We start from the raw sequence: 24,663 nt of genomic DNA, 5'->3' as shown, positions 1-24,663 counted from the left end.
TTGTAATCAACGGCGGCGCCACTATTTCGACCAGCGTAGTGCGCGTAGGTGCATGCGTAGAGTTTGGGTTTGGTGGGAAAAAATGTAAGGTTCAGTCGAAACCGACTCCCGTCAAAAAGCCCAATATTCGGCCGAAACCAAATCCTGGATTCGGTGCCTAGTCAATAGAGCATGACATACTGCGCCAACTGGACTTTGAAGAGCTCATTGATGAGTTTGCATTAAGAATGAGCAAAAAACGGGCCTTTTAATATCACTGATGTGATGATGGTGATGGTGAGTCACATGTTTAAACTGATCATATTTATAGTGGCTCTGTGGACTTTAAAGCACTGATGTGTCAGTGCACCTGGCGTTGGTTTGTGTGCGTGTCATGATGTGCGTCGGGGTGATATAGGGGCTTCATCCTGGTAATTAGCCCCAGGCCTCAAAATGCCTTAACCCGGCCTTGTATCTATGGATACATGTCTATGGGTGGGGGTCTGTGTTCAACGCGAACACGGACATGACGTCAAATTTGCTACCATGCAACACCCTTTCTTGTCCCCCATCTTTTTGTATTGAAGGCATGGTTCCTCTGTGAATAGAAAACGCCAAAATGCGCAGGTAGGCATTAGGCAGACGACATGTAAGGAGTAGAGATACTTGTTAGTGAAGAAGCTAAATCCATCCACCTGCTGAACATGCGCTCGATTTGTGGATTAATAACTGTAATTGTCGCAGCCACATTGTATCTGTATGTGCTGTCCTCTTATCTTCCCAAACAACCCCGACATCTTCATCGTCATGCGAAGGAAAACGTGAAATCGTCTACTGACCCTCGGGCAGAAAGCGAAGAACTGAGGTAGCCTCCACACATACACACTAGTATGCTTCTCTACGTCTCACATTACAGTGAATGTTTCGGTTTGCAGTTAGCTTATCACGTGCTGGTGTGCTCATTGTACTTGAGAGCCCTGTCGTCATAATTACGCGAATAAACGTATACAATGTCTACGTTTTGGCAATACAAGTGTCCGCTTAATGACTCCCCCATTTGAACTTTGAACATGTCTGCCACAATTCTCCGTCTCCTCAGGTTAAAGTTCCCGTCAGACTTGGTGGAGCTCAGAGAGTTGGCGGAGCTGCTGCAGTTCTACAAACAGGAGCACACTGGCTACGTCCTGCTGCTCTTCTGCAGTGCTTACATCTACAAGCAGTCCTTTGCAATCCCCGGGTCCTCCCTTCTGGTAAAGACTAGCTTGTCCAGTTCACACTTGTCTTGTGATTACATCCAACCCACCAACATTAACAGAATCCATACAAAATCAGGCACTGATCAGGAGCTCATTATTATATATAAATATATATCATCTTAAGTTATGTACTTTATATAAATAATATTTATCCTGTCATTTCTAGAACATTCTTGCTGGAGCATTGTTTGGCCCATGGCAGGGGTTGTCGCTGGCCTGTATCCTCACAACTGTGGGCTCCACCCTGTGTTACCTCCTATCCCAAGCCTTTGGCAAACACTACATTATCAAGCTCTTCCCAAACAAGGTCTCAATGCTGCAGGGAAAGGTAAGTGTGAAATGTGAGGGTAAAGGCAGGATAGGTACGTTTTTCAAACTTAGCAATTTTAGTTTGAGTTTGGAAGGATTTAAACCTAAATATCCCACCTTCTCCCTTAAAAGCCACTCCTCCAAAACACATGAATGCACTGCTGTCAGAGACACTGACTGTCTCTCCACCTTCAAGAAAAGGCTCAAGACGCACTTGTTCCGGGAGTACAACGGTACTTATGAATGGTTCGCTTGACCCGATGTTAGTTTCCTCAAGGATCACAATGACTTGCTTAGAGACTTGTTGCTCTTGTGGTTAGTGGTAACTGATTAAAAAATGTTGTACTCGCTGTGATATATTGTTTTTATTATTGTTGCTTGTTTTTTCCACAGGTACACTTGCACTTATAGCGGTTCATGTTGTTTAATTGTAACTTGTTTAACTACATGCTCTTATGGTTCTTCCCTTTGGCACTTACTTTGGTTGTTCACAATGTTTGCTTCATGTTTTGGCTACTCGCAATGTTTTTGTGGCTATCTTGTTGTTATGATCAGTGACCTATGCACTTTGTAAATCTCTCTCTTGGAAGTCGCTTTGGATAAAAGCGTCTGCTAAATGAATAAATGTAATGCTTGACCACTGCTGGGAGGTAGACAGACAAGTAGCCCGTCCAAGCATTGCATTTGGTACGAATGCCATCCAATCATTAGTGCCTGTTGGAACTTAATGATTGGTCGTGCTTATTACAGTCCTGCGACACCCACAGATATCTGATTGATTTTATTTTCCTGTCAGACCTTTAGATTTACTGGTTGCTATTAGGATGTGAAGTTCATTTCAGTAAACATGTCAAAAAGTGCTTCTCAACAACATTACCTACCCTTCCCATCATAAAGCCAAAAATGTTTGGGTTCTAGTTGCCACTGGTAGGTAGCCGAGTGTGATTGTGGTGTTTACATGTCCATCATTGGTTTTGTTTTGCTGTGTCAGGTGGAGGAGAACCAGAACAGTCTGTTCTTCTTCCTGCTTTTCCTGAGGTTCTTCCCCATGACCCCCAACTGGTTCCTCAACATGTCTGCCCCCATTTTCAACATTCCTGTGACTTTCTTCTTCTTCTCTGTCTTTATTGGTATGCATCATTGAGAAATAGCACTTCAGCTCCAAGTTTTAGAGCCTAACTCTCCATGTATGTGCAGACTCCAGCCTGGATGGCCAAACCCTCTGTAATTTTACTATATTGTTTTAAGGTCAAATGCAGCATGTCACAGTATGAGACACCTTAAACTAATGACTGAACAGTGACCTCTTTTAAGAAGCGAGATCACACTTGATGGTTTTTAATTTTGAGGACCAGGACAACGACAATCCGCTGGGCTAATGTCCTGTCCTCACAACGTGTGTGTGTGTATCTGTGTCTCTCTTAGGGCTGATCCCATACAACTTCATCTGTGTGCAGATGGGTGCCATGCTGTCGGAGGTGTCCTCCCTGGATGACCTGTTCTCCTGGGCCAGGCTCCTGCAGCTGCTGGCCATAGCCTGTGTGGCGCTGGTACCTGGGGCTCTGATCCGACGCTACCACCAGCACCGCCTCAATCTGGACGGGAGCCAGCACAATGGCACTGCCATGGAAAAGCTGAAGACCCAGTGAGGGTGTGAGGGGTTCTGTCTGGTTTGTGGTCTGGTATTTATGGCTGGTGTGTATGTAAGAGTACGTCTTTGAGAACATGGTCAGTAATGGTTGTGGATTTAAGAGTGTTGTGTAATAATTGCAGAATCACTCATCAAAAGTATAAAATGCCTGTTGAATATGTATTTATTGAAATATATACAGTCAGGTCCATAAATATTTGGACATTGACACAATTTATCATTTTGGCTCTGTATACCACCACAATGGATTTGAAATGAAAGAATCAAGATGTGCTTTAAGTGCAGACTTTCAGCTTTAATTTCAGGGTATTTACATCCAAATCAGGTGAACGGTGTAGGAATTACAACACATTTTATATGTGGCCCCCCCCTTTTTAAGGGACCAAAAATAATTGGACAAACTAACAATCATAAATCTAATTGTCACTTTTAATACTTGGTTGCAAATTCTTTGCAGTCAATGACAGCCTGAAATCTGGAACCCATAGACATCACATAGGTTTCGTCCCTGGTGATGCTCTGCCAGGCCTCTACTGCAACTGTCTTCAGTTCCTGCTTGTTCTTGGGGCATTTTCCCTTCAGTTTTGTCTTTAGTAAGTGAAATTCATGATCAATTGGATTTAGGTCAGGTGATTGACTTGGCCATTGCAGAACATTCCACTTCTTTGCCTTAAAAAACTCTTTGGTTGCTTTCGCAGTATGCTTCGGGTCATTGTCCATCTGCACTGTGAAGCGCCGTCCTATGAGTTCTGAAGCATTTGGCTGAATCTGAGCAGATAATATTGCCCGAAACACTTCAGAATTCATCCTACTGCTTTTGTCAGCAGTCACATCATCGATAAATACAAGGGAACCAGTTCCATTGGCAGCCATACATGCCCATGCCATAACACTACCTCCACCATGCTTCACTGATGAGGTGGTATGCTTTGGATCATGAGCAGTTCCTTCCCTTCTCCATACTCTTCCCATCATTCTGGTACAAGTTGATCTTGGTCTCATCTGTCCATAGGATGTTGTTCCAGAACTGTACAGGCTCTTTTAGATGTTTTTTGGCAAACTCTAATCTGGTCTTCCTGTTTTTGAGACACACCAATGGTTTACATCTTCTGGTGAACCCTCTGTATTTACTCTGGTGAAGTCTTCTCTTAATTGTTGACTTTGACACAGATACGCCTACCTCCTGGAGAGTGTTCTTGATCTGGCCAACTGTTGTGAAGGGGTTTTTCTTCACCAGGGAAATAATTCTTCTGTCATCCACCACAGTTGTTTTCCGTGGTCTTCCGGGTCTTTTGGTGTTGCTGAGCTCACCAGTGCGTTCTTTCTTTTTAAGAATGTACCAAACAGTTGATTTGGCCACACCTAATGTTTTTGCTATCTCTCTGATAGGTTTGTTTTGATTTTTCAACCTAACGATGGCTTGCTTCACTGATGGTGACAGCTCTTTGGACTTCATATTGAGAGTTGACAGCAACAGATTCCTAACACAAATACCATACTTGAAATGAACTCTAGACCTTTTATCTGCTCCTTGTCAATGAAATAACGAACTCCCTTTATGAGGGAATAACATACACCTGGCCATGGAACAGCTGAGCAGCCAATTGTCCAATTACTTTTGGTCCCTTAAAAAGGGGGGGGACACATATCAAATGTGTTGTAATTCCTACACCGTTCACCTGATTTGGATGTAAATACCCTGAAATTAAAGCTGAAAGTCTGCACTTAAAGAACATCTTGATTGTTTCATTTCAAATCCATTGTGGTGGTATACAGAGCCAAAATGATGAAAATGGTGTCAATGTCCAAATATTTATGGACCTGACTGTACATTTGCGAAGAGGATCAAAGTTTAACAAGGGTTTCCTGACAATCAAGAGACAATCAAATGTCAGCTGTGATGAGGACAGAAAGTCGCTTTTAAAGAGCTTTAAGGGAACAATGATTTTGAAGAGAAACCAGCACGTGCAGAATGATTACTGTAATTGAAACAAGTTCTGCTGTAATTAGGTTCGTAAGTGCCTCGAAAAGAGCCATTTGAAAATGGTTATTACTCTCAATTAACTACCTCAACATTCAAAATGAATGTAAATTTCCTAAATATGTTTTATTTTATCCAGTATTTTGGCAGGCCTGCCGAATAAGTGAGTTGAAATATTTGACAATTGAGGACTCAGTCTTGCATTACACCTAGTACACTACAGTGGTTTATAATTAAAACTTGTAGAACTATTTGGAGAATTTTCTCGGCAATGCCTGTTTGAGTTCTTTCATTTATCCAAATCCATTTGTTCTGACATGCGATGTTGTACTTGTCAACACAGTCATGCATTTTCTACATATATTCTTTAATCAGTTTTATATTGATTGCAATGAGCTTTTATACCACTTAAGTACTTCTGAGGCCAGTATTCAAGAAATTTACTTTAATACAGTATATTTGATGGTGTAATAGTGTTGAGGAATTGCATTGAAGAGATTTATCTCTTGGAATTAAATTGTATTGAGCTGGACATTATATTTTATTTGTAAATTTAAAAAACTCGAGGACACCACATTTTTAAAAGGCTCTTTATTGCTCGGATCCAAGTTGGTCAGCAATACAGTTCACTCACAATTCAAAACAACAGCATGGCTGTCACCGTGAAGTTATGGATACTGCACATGGTTCACCTCTGTCCAGCATACCATCACCAGGCACTGTGAGGCTGCCCAGCTGGCTTGTGGGTAATGTAGGACAAAGGTTTTGACCCACTAAAGAAACAAGAAGCAATCTCTAATGTGGTGAAGTGCTGTTTGGTAATAGCTTCACCTGAACCAGTGGGGCTGGAGGTAAACTGGGAGACTCGGGACAGCTGTCACACAGTGCTTTTGCATTTTCTCTTTCGAGGTAGACAAAAACACTGAGTTGAACTGACACCAGAAAAGCTTGGTTCTGTCTGCAGCGAACCCACACAAGAATTGCTGAGGTGGCGTTGAAAGTCCTGTGCTGTTTTTCCCTGCCAAGATGGAAACTTGCAAGGAGGCTGCATGTCTGCCTGAGATCTGAGACCCCACCCTGTTGCATTGTCATCAGCTACCTTCTCTGAATCTCGTGGCCATACTGCTGTAAGACCCTGTACAGTATGGACCATATCCTCCAGCACAACAAAACAGCTAGGACTGGTAGCCTAAAAGGAATGAATATAAAAAGTAAAGAAACTCAGCTACTCCTCAACACTATTTCTCATCAGTGTAGATGACGAGAGGACTTGCTCATCAGAGTAAAAAACAAACTAACCATAACCACATCAGTTTTGTGTATGTCAGGCATGGGTATCTCGTATTGATTACTAATGTCTAGCACACCGTCCAAAAACGTAGAAACACTAATCGCTATAAAAAAAAAAAGTTCTGAATCACAATGTAAAATATCACCACAAATAACTGTCACAGAACTATCATCCGCTTAATATTGTAGTTGTGCTGCCAGACTGTCCAACCAAACAACATGTTTCTGTCTAGAGTGAGCCCTATACACACACACCTTAGATTAAGGAGTAAACCGTACACAAAGGAACTACATGAGTGTCAACCAAAGAGAGACGTCGCAGGTTGAGATTTGAAGGAATAGTGGTTAAGAGTGGTCTTACTGCCTGGGGAGTTAAAAATGGGACACAATATAATCTACTGTATAAACAATGACTTTACTCTCCAAATGGTCAAGAGTCATGGAGGTGTGCCCAATGCAGTTGTTGTAGCTATTTCAACACCAAGATATGGCTGCTAAGGTCAAGTGGCCAATCACAGAGTCTCATATGTTCTAAGGGTTGGTACACTACTGCCTACGACCAGTAGCCCAAGTGTTGAATGAAACAGATCTGGATATGCTGAAGTCATTGTTTTACAGTCACAAAATAGCAGTCTCCTTTACAACACACATTTTTACAGTAAAAACTCAAAGACAAACTTTCACTCGCTTTCTTTTATTTAATTTTCATCTTTGCCCTACATTTGTTTTAATTTTAGTAACTAGATTCAGCCTTGGATTCTGAGAGGTAACTTCAAAAATGTACAGCACAACAGAAATATAATGGTAGGGGGATGAGAAAACCCTTTAGAGTTAATGTGGAGCAAAGCCAGACACTAAACGTATCTCACTATCTCTCACAATGCAGGTGTGGACTGGTGTTTGGTGATAGAAACAAATACAAACGAATGCATTTGTGTGTCTATTGTACATATTCACAGATATACAGCAATTTCCCCCTACAAAGTGACAGTTCAACAACTAGTCTAGAGGTGGTCTACATTCTACAGAAAAGACTGTTACACCTTGTTCAAGAGTCCTATCAGAGTACAGAGATTCTGCAGCTTCTAACTTCAAATCATCCCCAGAGTAACTTGTTATCTAACTGAGCTGGTAAAATCTCGTTGAGTCATTATGAAATTATGTAAATTATTTTGGACAACAAACTTCATTTGCAAAACACCAGTGGAGGTGCAATTGTTGTCTGTGTGACTATAGTCATGGGAGTTTTTTTAGTATTGGATCCTGGAATCTGTACATGTATATCCACATTAAAAAACACTTTAGTCATGGATCCAGTCCAATACTTCTCTCAAATGTTTTTTAATTTAGAAATTTTTATAAGTGTATCAATAAGAGTATTGAGTATCCATTCAATTACAGTCTAAAAGACTTGACTACAGTTTATAATTTACAGACCCTTTTTCCCTTCACTACTCAGCTGGACCTGAAGAGTTTAGAAACTTTTTTCTTTCCCTATGATCTTTTTCTATAAAAAAAGAAGAATGCTCAAAAGAACCAGTTAACAAGGCATATAAACTGTGGAAAAGGGACATGAATGAAAGATTAGACTGAGGAACCCTGAGCCTGAGGTAGATGACAATACTGACACACAAACTGGTCACTTCCTGCTGTCCTGAAGTTCTGCAGTGGTTCAATCTTTTTTCTCCTATTGTTTCAGATTTTTGTATTATATTATTATTCATAGTCTGGTTTTCAAGAAAATAAAACACTTCCCTTCAAAGTAATATGGCAGTGTCCCACAGAAGAAAAAAAAGAAAAGAGAATTTTGTTTATTTTGTTTCTTATTAATAGCTCTCATCACAAAATAGGAAAAAAAAAATCAAAAGTCATAAATATTACTCTCTCATATATATATATACATATAATATATATATATACATATATTATATGTATATATATATATTATATATATATACACACGCACATGCTCACACACAGCTTAAGCTGTGCGTATTGGCATTAACCTTGTGTCTGGAAGATGACGCTGATTGGCTGGCTCACAGGGTGAAGGGGTCGATGTATGAATGGTGACAAATAAGGCCACAAGCTTCCATGGTCTCCAAAATAAAGCACAAAGGGATATCAAATCCTGCATGTCCAGCAGACTGGTAAAACATTCCATCAGCTTGTTCGAACAACACAAGTAAAAAAAAAATATATATATATATATATTTAAAAAAATAACAGCCCAAGAGACCATCTGTGTGTGAGCGGCTGGTTTGCTGGACACGGCAGGGGTGGTATTTCTAAAAGGCTGCATATCGTACATTCACAGCTGTCATGCCAGTTTATCAATCTCCCTGATAGAGAGCGTTAAAGCCAAACGCAGGCGTTGTGGTGTGCATACTACAGGTCATAGTGCCTCCCCACCAAACCTCACCCCTCTACTCGTCACACTACAGGAGTGCACCTGAACATAATTAGGGCCGCCTGCTCTGTTGTTGCCCCCATGCCTCCTCATCTCATCCTGGAAGGCAGAAGGTGTGGTGGTACACATCCCAATCCAACCTGACAAGCACAGGTGCACCATTTTAAGACATCAATTGTTTGCTCAGATAACCTCCAAGAACAGTGGGATGGTTAAGGACATCCACGTGTTTCCTTCCCCCTCCCGCCATCCCTCTCTCCCTCCCTCCCTCATTCTCTCTCTCTCCCTCCTCTCCCCACCCATGGGACAACAAGCATGCATGTAGTACAGAGTATACAGGAGTAACCCCCATTACACTCTCAGAGGTGAACTCTACTGAGCTAAGCGGGGGGAGTAGCTGTCAGTTAACTGTTTTCAAAAGGCTGCAGAAACTGAAGATTTCTTATTGCAAAACCAAAACTTTATCATGTGGAAAATGAGAACACCAAACGTGAGAAATTAGGGAATTAAATTAGAGAGAAAGAGAAATGAAGTAGAGCCAAGATTAAATTAAATGAAAGGGAAGAAAAAATGGAGCATCAGATATGAAGGGTAGGAAAGTTTTCAAAGGGACGCTATCCCTTGTGTTGGCACACACAGACATAGTCACCAAGACTCAGAACAATCCTCAAGGTTCCCTCAGGGTCTTATCTCTATCCTTTTTTTGATGTGAAATGCAAAATAATGAAAGGATACGAGTATATAAGGCTCTCTGTGTCAAGGCTAAAAAACATGACACCCCTTTTTGGAGAAAGCCCATCTCAATCTAAGAAACATCTACTGTTTGATACACAAAGCTGTAATGTGATGGACCACCATGTGTGTTTCCAAGGTGTGTCACCTTGGCTGCTAAGAATTCTTACTTTTGCAATCAGAAAATCACATCCTGTTGAAAGTGTAATTTACCTGCCACCCCCATCCTACCAAAAATCACAATGCCTCAAACGTGCACATTTGCTAATACAGATGTTTGAACTGTCTGTTATGCCTATGTTAGTCCAACTAAAAGGATAACGTTTGCAGGGCGACATCATATTTCCTGTTTTCTTAAAACTGTGAGACAGATGCCCAATTCTCAGACATTTGAGACATTTCCATCCTCCTGATTTGTATTGTTGTCTTTTTGTGTGTGTGTGTGTGTGTGTGTGTCTAAATTTCAGTTGAGATTTCTCCTTCCTTCCCCCTTCCTCTGGCGCAGGGCTGGCAGTGAATAGAAAGCCCTCAAGCCTTTGGCTCTCACATGTCCTCCAATGAAGTTCTTTGGTTTGTTCCCGTTGCTGCTGGTCTGCCTTGCCTGTCCCGTTGGCCTCGTCTGGTCAGGTCTTCTTCCAGTTGGGAGGACTACATTCATTGGCTGGTGCCTGCCTAAGCTGCCCCCCCCGGTGGTCATTTGGAGTGGTGCAGTACAGGGGTCCCCTGCTGGTGCCTCTGCTCCTGCTGTTTGACCTGCAGGATGATCTCCCTGATCTTCCTTTGTGCAGTCTGGGACAACACACAAACACCAGTCACTCACACAGCAAGGACCTCACACCGTGGTCACATCTCAAAAATCTAATTTTATTTACGTGTAATGTAGTATATTATACAGAACTAGAGAGGGTACAATTTCTGGGGAAATTGTAGGGTGTGCTTGCTTGCGTCGGTTGCACAGGTGTCCGTTTTTGAATGACATTTTTACAACTGATATTTCTGTATACTTTATATAAAAATGCATACTTATTATTTATAAAGATTACATAGATTTTGCTGCTCATTTACAACTGAAAATACGAGTGAAGTGTAGAATAAAATAGATGTCTTATTTCACCTGCAAGAGGCAGCCTCATCGTTGAATCAAAACGAATAAATTTGGCAGACCGGTGTAAAAATTGACCTAATCTCTATGACTTAAACGTCCTTTTAAGTTTTTCCCTTCTCGTGATATTTTAAGGAATTTAGCCTACTCATATTGCATTCATTCATGAATAAAGAACCCCCTTTGAAGATTATTCTACGACGTTACCGGCAGTATAAGATGGAATCGCGATTCAAACATTACCATCTGCTAACTGAAAATATGCCCCCAAAAACGTAAATAAGCTTGACATTTATTTAGTGGAAAATCGCTTTCATAAAAAGCTCACCGATCATTGTCAGTAACAACGCCAAGTGCGATATAGCCCTGTGTGGAGAAGCTGCCCCGGTAAATTGTACTACGGTACAGTACTAGACTACTGCTGTGTTCGTCTTGGTAGCGATTGCGTTGGTTGAATTGGATTTAACGTTCCGTTGTACGGTTTAGGCTGAAATTAATTATTTTCATGAACAGATTGACAAAGTTTAGGCTGTGGCAATGAAGTTAAGGTTAGTAGTTAGATAGATTTTTTATTTAAGTAAGGGGAGTGCCGAACATGTTCTTTCGCCGTTTGACTTCCTACAGCTGTGTAGATGTTTTTGTAGTGTCTCGCGTAGGCTACAGCGTTTCAGTGAGCAACACTGGTTTGAAACCACAGGTAATGATAATTTCACCCACAAATCGTTTACTTGTAATGTAATGTCATAATAAATCCTACAACGAAAATGTATTTGTGAGGAATGTTTATTTTAACGATTGAAAACAGATGCATCATAGACCACTGTAGTATGTGTTGCCCGGGCAACAGAGGCTAATGTCATGATGCTAATGCTTCAGTGAAATAGTAGACTACTGTTTCCGAAAGTAGATGTACTTCCTTAATAAAATCAGCTTATATTGTACATTACACGTCACAATTGTGTGTCATATCACAAAGTAAAATTAGTAAATAGTTATCACCCTGGCCTCTTTGCTTGTGGCGTTTCTGCAGCTGCCTTGCAGTAAAGCAGTTAGCTTAGCTATCTCCCAGAAGTTAACGAGCTGCTAAACTAATGTTCTGCTAGAGGTAGACACGCGAGTTTTCGTGACGTTAGTGACGTAAGTAGCGTCATTGACTGTGGCTAGCAAGTTAGCCACCGTTAGCTTAACTTTTCGCCACAAAAACTTAATTTCCACTTAAACCATGCAACGGAACGTAAATCCCAATAGAAGCAACTCAATCGCTACCAAGACGAAACGTTTGCCACCTAGGTTGTCTATGTAGGCCAAATATTGACTGAGTTTTAGGGGGGCAAAAAGAATAATAAAAATAATAATAATAATATATATGTGAGAGAACAAAGGTTGCGCCCTTGCCGAAGGCAAAGCACACCCAATTATAATTAATGTTTTACATAAGCATCATTATTATAATAATTATAACTAGAGAGGGTACAATTTCTGTGGAAATTGTGGGGTGTGCTTGTGTCGGTTGCAGATGGGTCAGTTTTTTAACTGAAATGTTTATATAAAAATGCATACTTATTATTTATGAAGATTGCATAGATTTAAAAGCATACATTGGTTGCTGCTCATTTACAACTCAAAATACTAAGAGTGAAGTGTAGGATGAAACGGTTGTCATCTCATTTCCCCTGCAAGAGGGAATGGTGATAGGCTATAGCAGCCTCATAGTTGAAAAGTTGCATCAAAACGAAGAAATTGGGCAAGCCGTTGTAAAAATGGTCCTAACCACTATGACTTAAATGTGACCGGCTATCCACATTGCAATCCCAGAAGTTAACGAGCTGCTGCTAAACTAATGTTGTACGTACAGGAAGTCACGGGTGTGTTCGTGACCTTAGTGACAGTGGCTAGCAAGTTAGCTTCACTTTTCGCCATAGTCACGGAAACATATTTTATCAGGGGGGTGCTGGGGGGTGGGGGGCTTAATGTTGCGGGGCGGCAGGGACGGACTGGGAGTAAAAATAGGCCCTGGACTTTGATCCAGACCGGCCCACCAGAACAGGCCCCCGTATACTCCACCACAGCTGCCCTGCTAATGCATGCACATTCTGTGTTTGATGTGATTCTAGTTTGGGAGTTTGATATTTAATGCGAGCGCGGATAGCCAAATTTTTGGGCCTTTATTTGAGCGCAAAATAGTTGAGCTTTTATATAAAAATAAACATAGCATTTTTTTCAATTGGTAAAACCTTGTATAGTGAAGGTGATGTCTTTTTGTCTCTTAATTTTTCAGCCCAACCCTTACGTTTATTAGCCTGGTTTTACATCGTTATTCTTCTCCCGGTGCTCCCGATGGCCACTCCGCTACTGCGGGGCTATGCCGCGGTGGTGGATTTTTCAAGTCATTTCATTTTAAATTCTCATGCTGTCAGGGGGTGCTGCAGCACCCTCAGCACCCCTAGTTCCCTCGGCCATGCTTTTCGCCACAAAAACTTAATTTAGGCCTAAACCGTGCAATGGAACATACAAGCAACGCAATCGTGACCAAGACGAACTTGATACCGACGTTGTCTATGTCAGTGGTTCTCAACCCTGGTCCTCAAGTACCCCCTGTCCTGCATGTTTTAGATGTTTCCCTGCTTCAACACACCTGATTCAAATGAATGGGTCGTTATCTAGTTATGCAGAAGCCTGCTAACGACCATTCATTTAGCAATATAGTGCAGAATGAATGGAGGTCTAAGGAGCTATACCCCTCAAAATCCACTTTTCTCAGGATATAATTTTGTCTGGTAATTTGAATTCTGAATTCGAAAGGGGAGGCAAAAAACATACACACTGCTGGGTGTTAGATTTTTTAAAAGTCGCCTTTCTGTTCTAAAAAGCCTTTTAAATGTCAATGACAATACACTTCGTACGACCAGAGATACTGCTTTACGGCAAGCTCTGGTCACTTACTTTTTTCTCTCGAGGCATCGACAACACCGCTGACAGATTAGGCTCTCCCTGTCAATACACATGCTAGAAAGGGTTTTGGCTTGCTAATGTTGTTGCTAATGCTTTGACATTCTGATTCCGCTTCGGATGCCATCAAGCGGGATCTCTGGTTGTAGTCAGTCCTTCGCTAACCAATCAGCATTCATTAGCAGAATGCTAGCGTGTTATGGGCAACAACGACTCACTCTGTAAGAAATTGAAAGGACAGAAGTACTCGTTCATTCAACTTTCGACCTATAATCCATATTGACCATGCAAAAACTACAATGAAATCTGAGATTTCTCCACGACAATCAGGCGAAAGAGACAAACTTAGCCGTTTAGCTCCATAGACTCCCATTCATTTTGCTGTCGCTCGCGATCACCCCCAGTGGAACTCTGGTGGAACTGCAACCAAATTCGGTATAATGGGGCATAATAGGGAGTGAACAGGCTCTGGTTTAGGCTTGAGGCAAAAAGTGTATTTTGTCGCACAAGGGAACTCAGTGCTGGCCTACCGTCAAAGCGTCACAACGTCAGCACACGTGAGCAACGATGCATAGATATGACATGCTAGTGTACTAGCAGCATCAAGCAATTCAAGATTAGCATGTACAGTAAGTAATGTCAAATTAAACAATGTGTTTAAACTCAGGCTTGTGTGGTGCGTCGCTGTCTTCAATGCCACAGCCTAAACTTTATGTCAATCTGTTTGTGAAAACAGCTAACATGCCCAGGCTGCGCTCTATGTAGCTAGCACTAGTTAGCACTAGTTAGCTTGCCACAATCCTCTCAGTGAAGTTTGGCTAGCAACAGCAGCAGTGACTGAACATAGTTACAGGTGGGGGAGTTGAAGGGCTATCTATCTTGCTTCCAACTTTTGTTTTCACAAACCAGTCATTTGGAGCAGGTAAACATCTAAAAACATGCAGGGCTACAATAGACCCAGGGACCAGGATCAATGACCAGGATTGAAGGAGGCTGATATAGAATATATATATATATATATATATATATATATATATATATATATATATATATATATATATATAGAGAGAGAGAGAGAGAGAGAACACTGTTTCATTATACACTCTTATTTTTCAAGTGTAAATGAGTAGCAACAAATGTTAACTTTTAATCTATATAATCTTCATAAATTATAAGTATGCACACTTATTTAAATTACCCAAATATGACTTGTAAAATTTAAGTAAAAAAACACACCCATCTGCAAACGACACAAGCACACCCCACAATTTCCCTAGAAATTGTACCCTCTCTAGTTATTATTATTATTATTATATCAACACTTTTATAACCCAATTCATAAGACATCATGACCTCAGGATGCCACACACCTGGCTGGCAAAGAAGTGCCCACTGATTTTAACAAAGACCTCGTCGTTCTCATCTGGAGTTTGGTCACGTGGCACAATGACCTCAGCGCTGGTGAGGTTCTGCAGCTCATTCACCTGCAGAGGTCAAACACAAAGAGGTCATACAGAGGTCATGACCTTTTGACCGTAGAACCATTGTATCCCTTCCCTCGGTTGACTGCTCACCGTTTTTCCACCTTTGCCGATGACTCGGCCGGCTGCGGTTGAGGGAACTTTGATATGCGTCTCCAATTTCACCTCTTCCTTCGCAGTGAAGAAATTCTCCTCTTTTAGCTTTCCAAATATCCTGCCCTGGGCCTAAGACAGAATGGAGGGGACAGTGTTAGGATCCTGCCCTGGGCCTGGGGTGTAAGGCTGAGCATGGGACAGTGTTAGGCAGAAGCCTCCCTGAGCAGCCCAGTGTGGAGCTCCTGTACCTTGAACTGAGCCTCTGGAGGACCAGTAATGATCACCATCCTCTCTGTCACATCGGGGTTCTCTGCTGGAGCAATCTGGACCACAGGACAAAGGGAGGAGGAAGTGGAGGGAGGAGAGAAAAAGATATAGAGAAAGTGAGAGAGAGGGGAAAGAAATAGAAACAGACGAGAAACAGAGAGAAAGAGAGAGAAAGGAGAAAGATAACTTTTAGATGTGCAAATCTTCACAAATGACAGCTTAATTTCATCAAGTTGAGAACGTAAAACAGTTAACAAGCTCCTTTAGTTAAGGAGACAAATGGAAATGCATGCCTAGACTACGAGTCATTTGTCAACCGATACAGATGAATAGGGATGGGTATCGAGAACCGGTTCTTGTTTAGAACCGGTTCCCAGTGAATCGATTCCTTGGAATCGTTAGCAAAATTCCTTAATGATTCTGTTAACGATTCTCTGTGCCGTTGCGCATGCGCGAATGTTTATAGTTTATTCAGACAGACTGCAGCAAACATTGCAACTAGGAAGAAGCGTTCTAAAGTTTGGTTGTATTTCACACGACAAAATGACAACAACGCCACTTGTAACGTGTGTAAAAAGGCTATTTTGTCTATGGGAGGAAATACTACAAATATGAAGAAGCATTTGAACACACAGCATGGAATGAAGTTACTGGAACGTCATGTGTTCGATGCATGCAGCAGCGCAGCTAACGTTCGCGCTTCATCTCTAACCATCTAAGGTAGAGAGCTAAACTGCTCAAAAGTGATCACAACCACTTGTTACTGTGTGAAGCAATTTGCCTTTATTGTGTGTAGTCGATCTAGTTATCTTCTGTCCCGTCGTTTGAGGCATACATTTTAGCTCCGGCATTCGTCTCCCATTAGTATTGATCTTATTGATCATTTCACGTTATCGGGGCGGCGTGTGTTATCAGCAAACGTTCGCGTGTCCCATTATTAAACTTAGCATATCGATTTTTAATCCATTATTAAACTTAGCAATTTAATTGTTTAACCTTTTAATAGTCCTGTTAAATGTGCCTGAAAACGCCTAAACAACATACCCAAAGTACATTGAAAACTGTTGTTGAACCAATTGGAGTACATGCATGTAAATGGTCTCTTTTGAAAGGTGACACTGAAGTTATATCCCCTGTTGTTAGGACCCCTCTAAGTCCTACTGGTGTTGAGTAATAGAAGCTTGAACACAAGGAAACTGAAAGTTTCTATCTCCGACTAGATTTTGTTTTGAAAACAGAGGCCTGAAGAGGCCTAGAGGTGGTAGGTATTAACTAATTTCAGAGCCAGTCAAAGCCAGTTTGAGAAATTCGTTTAGAACGAGTGTGTGTGTGGGGGGGTGCAGGACGCACAGAGCTAGTTGGCTGTAGAGGGGAGAATCGATAAGGAATCGAATCGATAAGCAGGAATTGATAAGGAGTCGGAATCGTTAAAATCTTATCAATACGCATCCCTACAGATGAACATCTCAGCTGTGGTCTGGAAAGTACCCATGACTCAACAAGGACAGACCGGAAACAGTCCAGTAAACTTGATTCAAGGTAATTAAGCAGACTCAGTTCAAACGCTGAGAGGGTCATAGGGTTAGGAGGTGAGGGAAGGCCTGGGAGTCAGTCAGACAGGGTGTTACCCACCTTGATTGAGGCCCCGGCAAAGCGGGCAAGCTGCTTGATATGTTGGCCCTTCTTGCCAATCAGGGCCCCGACTGCCTGAGTCGGAATAAAGAGGTAGACCACTTCCTGTTCCGGAGCCTGCTGGGGGAAAAAAACATAGAAGAACAGTTTATTCTCTGTATCTTCATTTTCCATTTAGTTTTAAGTGGATTGGAAAACAGAAAAATACATCTGCTATCATAAACATAGACACACATAAGTTTGTATTGCTATTCTTGTGAGGACTGACAATTCAGTCCCATCTCTCTTCCTCTCCCTCTCAGCTGGTAGGCCATTCAGCCCTACAAAGACAGCCCTCTCTCTGACATGGTGGTCCACACACATCATCTCAACCACTTTCTCTGCTGAGGGCAGAGAACACACAGGAGAGCCTCTTTTGCTAGAGTTCGGAGTCTGGAGAACGTCCTCCAGTGATGTGCAATCACAGACGAACTCTAGCTGGAGTGAGGCTGTGTGTCACAGGCCAGGGACGGAGGGAGGGAACTTACTGAGTGCTGGTGGGGGATGGCACTGGCTGGAGGAACACCGTACAGACCACCCACATGCGAAGAGTGACTCTAGAAAAAAAAGAGATTACTCACACATACAAGCACACATAAATAGCCAAGAATACATTTTTGCACATGAATACCCACATATATTCATGCATAAAAATACGCACACATGCTCACATGCTCACACACACATTCATGCATACAACAGGGGCCTGTACTACGAATCAAGATCAACATGCTCTGGATTACTTTCAGTTACCCGGCTACACAAAGCCTAACAATCGCAATCATGATAAGCGGTACCACGACGGCGGTTATCAACTCTCTAACTCAACCCAGATCTTTCCAATCTAGAGACGTGCGCGTTCACATAAAGGGGCGGTGTTTGCACCGTATGTCCAATCGCAAACATGGACAAAACAAGAGCCGCATATTTCACGCAGGAACAGCAGACAATAATCTTACAAACTTTGTCTACTCCTCCTGCGTGAAATATTGTAATATAAACATATCAGGAATACAGACATATAATACAGACAAAAATCAACAAAGTCGCTGCTGCCAAGCTGGCAGAAAATGTCAGACGCTGTAAATGCGTAAGCTACATGACTTATTGATATCTTGTGCTCCAGGCACAAGATGTGACCATAATTACATGTGTGCATTCTATAACGTTAAACTTTTGTTGCTGTATTATTTTAGTTGCAACCCTGGCAGTGGCAAACGATCATGGGAGCAAATAAAAAATAAATATAAAACCATAATTCAAAACAGTAAGTAGGCAATACTTGCACATATTTTAAGGCCAACAAGTACAAGGCTGAATTGTCTGAGTCAGTCCCTTTTGTAGGATATTGGTATAGCTACAAAGGGCCTATAGAACAATGAAATTGCTTGCAGCCAACAGGAAGAAAAATTAGGCAAAGAAGACTGGGGGGCCCTCCTCCACAGGACTTCACTCCTGCTGAGGAGCTGGCCCTCTCCAGCTATCAGGGTCACCCCATGATGGAAGGAGTGGAAGGGGGCATTTCTTCAGACCCTGGTGGCAGAAGCTCGGAAACCCAGGCATATGTATGTTTCAAATAATCTACAGTTAGGTCCATAAGTATTTGGACATCATCATTTTGGCTCTGTATACCACCACAATGGATTTGAAATTAAACAATCAAGATGTGCTTTAAGTGCAGCTTTCAGCTTTAATTTCAGGGTATTTACATCCAAATCAGGTGAACGGTGTAGGAATTACAACACATTTTATATGTGGCCCCCCCCTTTTTAAGGGACCAAAAATAATTGGACAAACTAACAATCATAAATCTAATTGTCACTTTTAATACTTGGTTGCAAATCCTTTGCAGTCAATGACAGCCTGAAGTCTGGAACCCATAGACATCACCAGACGCTGGGTTTCGTCCCTGGTGATGCTCTGCCAGGCCTCTACTGCAACTGTCTTCAGTTCCTGCTTGTTCTTGGGGCATTTTCCCTTCAGTTTTGTCTTTAGCAAGTGAAATGCATGCTCAATTGGATTTAGGTCAGGTGATTGAGTTGGCCATTGCAGAACATTCCACTTCTTTGCCTTCTTCTTCTTTGCCTTCTTTTGTCAGCAGTCACATCATCGATAAATACAAGGGAACCAGTTCCATCGGCAGCCATACATGCCCACGCCATAACACTACCTCCACCATGCTTCACTGATGAGGTGGTATGCTTTGGATCATGAGCAGTTCCTTCTCCATACTCTTCTCTTCCCATCATTCTGGTACAAGTTGATCTTGGTCTCATCTGTCCATAGGATGTTGTTCCAGAACTGTACAGGCTCTTTTAGATGTTTTTTGGCAAACTCTAATCTGGTTTTCCTGTTTTTGAGACTCACCAATCGTTTACATCTTGTGGTGAACCCTCTGTATTTACTCTGGTGAAGTCTTCTCTTAATTGTTGACTTTGAACAATGATCCAAGATGGCGCCGATGATGGCTGCCTTGGTCGTTAGGTGCGCTCTTTTTTGTCTTGTTTTGTCTGTTAATTCAGTGTTCTGCCAAGATTTCCGGGGTTCTCTAACTAGAGATGTACTTCTAAACATCAGGACTACAACTCCTGTGGATTTATTTCCCACTTTTCTGCTTCCAGCGGCAGAATTAGTGGGAATTATAGTCAAAGCCACCCTCGGCTTTGTCCTAGCAGCGAAGCGCCGTAGGAGAGGCAAACGAGCCGGTTCTCTGGTGCGACTCCGTCGGCGTGGGGCACGCACAGCGTTACCGGGGATATTTCTCTCCAACATGCGTTCACTGAGCAACAAACTGGATGAACTTCAGCTACTGGTGTGGAAAAACAGAGACTTTCATTCATCTTCCGTTTTGTGCTTTACGGAGACATGGCTGAGTGAACTGATCCCAGACTCTGCGCTACAGCTAGCAGGTTTCAAACTGCAGAGAGCGGATTGTGACCCTGTGCTCTCTGGCAAAACGAAAGGCGGTGGTATTTGTTTTTACATTAACAGTGTGGCTGGTGTGAAGATGTGACAGTGATTCTGCAGCACTGTTCTCCTGATCTGGAATCATTTTTTATTAACTGTAGATCTTTTTACTCGCCACGAGAGTTTGCATCATTCATTCTGGTTGGCGTCTACATGCCTCCGCAGGCTAGCGTCAACGAGGCTCAACGTGTGCTCGCCAGCCAGATACTGAGTGTGGAGCATGAAAATCCGGATTCCTTGGTTATTGTGCTAGGCGACTTTAACAAAGGCAATCTCACTCAAGAACTCCCAAAATATAGACAATTCATCAAATGCCCTACCAGAGAAGGAAACACCTTGGATCACTGCTACTCTACAATCAGCAAAGCATACTATGCGGTCCCCCGAGCAGCACTGGGTCACTCTGACCACGCCATGGTCCACCTGATTCCTGCATACAGGCAGAAGCTAAAGCGCTGTAAGCCTGCTGTGAGGACATCAAAACAGTGGACCAGTGAAGCTATGGAGGATCTGCGGGCGTGCTTGGACTGCACTGACTGGGACATGTTCACGACTGCTACCAATAGTCTGGATGAGCTCACAGAGGCTGTGACATCATACATCAGCTTCTGTGAGGACTGCTGTATACCAACACGCACCAGGGTAAGCTACAACAACGACAAACCCTGGTTTACAGCTAAACTCAGAAGGTTGAGGTCAGAGAAAGAGGCTGCGTTTAGGAGTGGGGACAAAGACAGTTTCAAGGAGTCGAAGAACAGGTTTAGCAAGGCGGTGAGGGAGGCTAAACGACTGTACTCAGAGAGACTAAAACACCAATTCTCTGCAAACGACTCTACTTCTGTCTGGAGAGGGCTCAGGCAGATTACCAACTACAAGCCCAGAGCCCCCCACTCAACTAACGACTCCCGCCTGGCCAACGACCTGAATGAGTTCTACTGCAGATTTGAAAGACAATTGGACAGTCCTGAACTACCCCTTCCCACCCAGGAGGCTTCCCACCTCCCCCCCTCTACAGTGACGACTCTCTCCATTCAGGAGGGTGAAGTTAACAGACTTTTCAAGAGGCAGAATCCCCGCAAAACAGCTGGGCCGGACTCTGTCTCTCCAGCCACCCTCAAGCACTGCGCTGACCAGCTGTCTCCGGTGTTTACCTACATCTTTAACACCTCCCTTGAGACATGCCATGTGCCAGCCTGTCTCAAGTCCTCCACCATCATCCCTGTGCCCAAAAAGCCAAGGCCAACAGGACATAATGACTACAGACACGTCGCCCTGACCTCTGTGGTAATGAAGTCTTTCGAGCGCCTGGTGCTGGCACACCTTAAATCCATCACTGACCCTCTACTGGACCCCCTGCAGTTTGCCTACAGAGCCAACAGGTCTGTGGACGATGCAGTTAACATGGCCCTCCACTTCACCCTACAGCACCTGGACTCCCCAGCATCCTATGCCAGGATCCTGTTTGTGGACTTCAGCTCTGCCTTCAATACCATCATCCCCGCCCTGCTTCAGGACAAGCTCTCCCAGCTGAACGTGCCTGATTCCACCTGCAGGTAGATCACAGACTTCCTGTCTGACAGGAAGCAGTGCGTTAAGCTGGGAACGCAAGTCTCTGACTCCCGGTCCATCAGCACCGGATCACCTCAGGGCTGCGTCCTTTCTCCTCTGCTTTTCTCCCTGTACACCAACAGTTGCACCTCCAGTCATCCGTCCGTCAAACTCCTGAAGTTTGCGGACGACACCACCCTTATTGGGCTAATCTCTGGTGGAGACGAGTCTGATTATAGGTGGGAAGCGGCAAACCTGGTGACCTGGTGCAGCCAGAACAACTTAGAGCTCAATGCTCTTAAGACAGTGGAGATGGTTGTGGACTTCAGGAGGAACACAGCCCCACTCACCCCCATCACCCTGTGTGATTCCCCAGTCAACACTGTGGAGTCCTTCCGCTTCCTGGGCATTATCCTCTCCCAGGACCTCAAGTGGGAACTGAACATCAGCTCCCTCATTAAGAAAGCACAACAGAGGATGTACTTCCTTCGGCAGCTGAAGAAGTTCAACCTGCCAAAGACAATGATGGTGCACTTCTACTCAGCCATCATTGAGTCCATCCTCACCTCCTCCATCACCGTCTGGTACGCTGCTGCCACTGCCAAGGACAAGAGCAGACTGCAGCGTATCATCCGTACTGCTGAGAAGGTGATTGGCTGCAATCTGCCTACCCTTGAGGACCTACACACCTCGAGGACCCTGAGGCAAGCGAGGAAGATTGTGGCCGACTCCTCCCACCCTGGACACTCCCTGTTTCAGTCACTCCCCTCCGGCAGAAGGCTGCGGTCCATCAGGACCAATACCTCACGCCACAAAAACAGTTTCTTCCCTTCCGCTGTTGGCCTCTTCAACAAGGCCAAGGGACCACACTGACTCTAATGACTTCTTGCTTAAAACACACTGCTTTTTGAACTGCAGTACAATAATGGTATCTTGTACATTTGTATTTTTTGTAATATTTGTATTTTTGTATTTTTATATTGTAATTTACGGCAACTTATATTTTATTTTATTGTATATTTAATTCTATTCTAATCCCACTTAGTACTGCTAGTTTATGTACCCTTAGTATAGATTGTACACATTTTTAAATTTTAGGTATATGTTTATTGTATGCACCTTCCTGCCAAAGCAAATTCCTTGTCTGTGCAAACTTTCATGGCGAATAAATCCCATTTTGATTCTGATTCTGACACAGATACGCCTACCTCCTGGAGAGTGTTCTTGATCTGGCCAACTGTTGTGAAGGGGTTTTTCTTCACCAGGGAAAGAATTCTTCTGTCATCCACCACAGTTGTTTTCCGTGGTCTTCCGGGTCTTTTGGTGTTGCTGAGCTCACCAGTGCGTTCTTTCTTTTTAAGAATGTACCAAACAGTTGATTTGGCCACACCTAATATTTTTGCTATCTCTCTGATAGGTTTGTTTTGATTTTTCAGCCTAACGATGGCTTGCTTCACTGATGGTGACAGCTCTTTGGACTTCATATTGAGAGTTGACAGCAACAGATTCCAAACACAAATACCATACTTGAAATGAACTCTAGACCTTTTATCTGCTCCTTGTCAATGAAATAACGAACTCCCTTTATGAGGGAATAACATACACCTGGCCATGGAACAGCTGAGCAGCCAATTGTCCAATTACTTTTGGTCCCTTAAAAAAGGGGGGGCCACATATAAAATGTATTGTAATTCCTACACCGTTCACCTGATTTGGATGTAAATACCCTGAAATTAAAGCTGAAAGTCTGCACTTAAAGCACATCTTGATTGTTTCATTTCAAATCCATTGTGGTGGTATACAGAGCCAAAATGATGAAAATTGTGTCAATGTCCAAATACTTATGAACCTAACTGTATGTGACCATGTTCATTCAACAATTATTTATGAATATTGTAGGAGTGAAATGTATTACTGTTCTCTGCAGTGACAGGAAATACGGTGGTGTTGCTGCCACCACCCACTGAATCAGAATCACCATGTATGGCACTGTCGTCCCACTGTGCCATACAGAGCTAACAGTGAAATTAATAGTCATACGCCAGTATGTATGCCATATGTGGTTGCTGAATATTGATCAAATATGCCATTTACTTTCTCAAGTGGAGGTCCTAGATGATCAGGAAACTGTCTGCCTGCTCAGAGAGCATTTTGGGGGTACACTTTTGAGTTTTATTTACCACTTGCAACACAGATGGTGAGAGTGTGTGAACGTGTGGCTGTGATTGAAGTGTCTGTAATGACTTGCTAATGGTGGTGGTCTGAACATGAGACACAAGTCCTTAAAGTGTTCATTTCAAATATGACTCAATTGATTAAATTGCTATGGTGTTAAACTCAGCAGAAAGAGGAACTTCTTCCTCCCCCTGAGCCTAGGGCCTCCACTTCAAGGCCAAGACAAAGACACAAGGTATAAGCAATGAACCTTGAAACACTGTAGTCAAATGGACACCTTCAACTTTCTCCAAGTGTGCCTTGCAAAGGGACATGTTCTTTATTTGTTTCAGGTTGGAGCAGACAATGTGAGGGCCCTGTATAAAAGTACCCTGGAACTCGATATAGAGTATAAGAGGCTTTTAATTAAAAAAACAAGGCTGGCTTTTCTGTGTTCCTAGGGAAGGGAGAACACATGAATGTGTTCTCCACCAGAGATGAGCCCAATAAGGGTGGTGTCGTCCGCAAGAGATGTATTTGTTAAACTTTTTTTCTATGTTTTGGTCTTTTTAAACCTTTTTGTTGTGCATTTGGAGTCTTTTGTGGGGTTTTTCCACCATTTCTTTCTTTCAATGTCCTATTTCTTTTGTGAAAAATGCTATAAAAGTGAATGAAACATCCAAATTCAATGAAAGTGGTGAAATTATCATTTATTTAACTTGTGAAGAGCATTGTATGGTACCATACACATTGTTGTTTTTGGTTTTAAATGTTTTGGTTGAAAGAAACACACATTTATGATATGGAAATGATTAGAAAA

General features: G+C 42.6%; 2 protein-coding genes across 4 annotated transcripts in view; one reads left to right on the top strand and one right to left on the bottom strand.

Annotated features, from left to right (window-relative positions):
• Positions 1 to 560: 560 nt before the first annotated feature.
• tmem41aa (transmembrane protein 41aa) lies at positions 561 to 3,344 on the top strand. The gene is made up of 5 exons (XM_067258228.1): positions 561 to 844; positions 1,079 to 1,229; positions 1,402 to 1,563; positions 2,536 to 2,674; positions 2,970 to 3,344. The coding sequence occupies exons 1-5, from the start codon at positions 684 to 686 to the stop codon at positions 3,191 to 3,193; spliced, it is 837 nt and encodes a 278-aa protein (XP_067114329.1). The 5' UTR covers positions 561 to 683; the 3' UTR covers positions 3,194 to 3,344.
• A 5,840-nt stretch (positions 3,345 to 9,184) lies between these two features.
• Positions 9,185 to 24,663, bottom strand: part of igf2bp2a (insulin-like growth factor 2 mRNA binding protein 2a) — a 103,092-nt gene continuing 87,613 nt past the window's right edge. Inside the window, exons 11-16 of one of the 3 annotated variants that reach the window (XM_067251360.1) lie at positions 17,663 to 17,731; positions 17,136 to 17,255; positions 15,485 to 15,559; positions 15,234 to 15,365; positions 15,030 to 15,143; positions 9,185 to 10,397 (exon numbers count right to left, since the gene is read on the bottom strand). In XM_067251360.1, the coding sequence (XP_067107461.1) occupies positions 10,302 to 10,397; positions 15,030 to 15,143; positions 15,234 to 15,365; positions 15,485 to 15,559; positions 17,136 to 17,255; positions 17,663 to 17,731 (606 nt within the window). In that variant the 3' untranslated portion in view covers positions 9,185 to 10,301. Of the gene's footprint in view, positions 10,398 to 13,982; positions 14,080 to 15,029; positions 15,144 to 15,233; positions 15,366 to 15,484; positions 15,560 to 17,135; positions 17,256 to 17,662; positions 17,732 to 24,663 lie in introns of those variants that run through there. The other 2 variants (XM_067251369.1, XM_067251377.1) reach the window with 2 other exon arrangements.

Source organism: Osmerus mordax, chromosome 2 (assembly GCF_038355195.1).
Source record: "Osmerus mordax isolate fOsmMor3 chromosome 2, fOsmMor3.pri, whole genome shotgun sequence".
Classification (NCBI taxonomy): domain Eukaryota; kingdom Metazoa; phylum Chordata; class Actinopteri; order Osmeriformes; family Osmeridae; genus Osmerus; species Osmerus mordax.
Note: the sequence above shows the minus strand (reverse complement) of the source record. Positions and strands in the feature narration are given on the sequence as shown.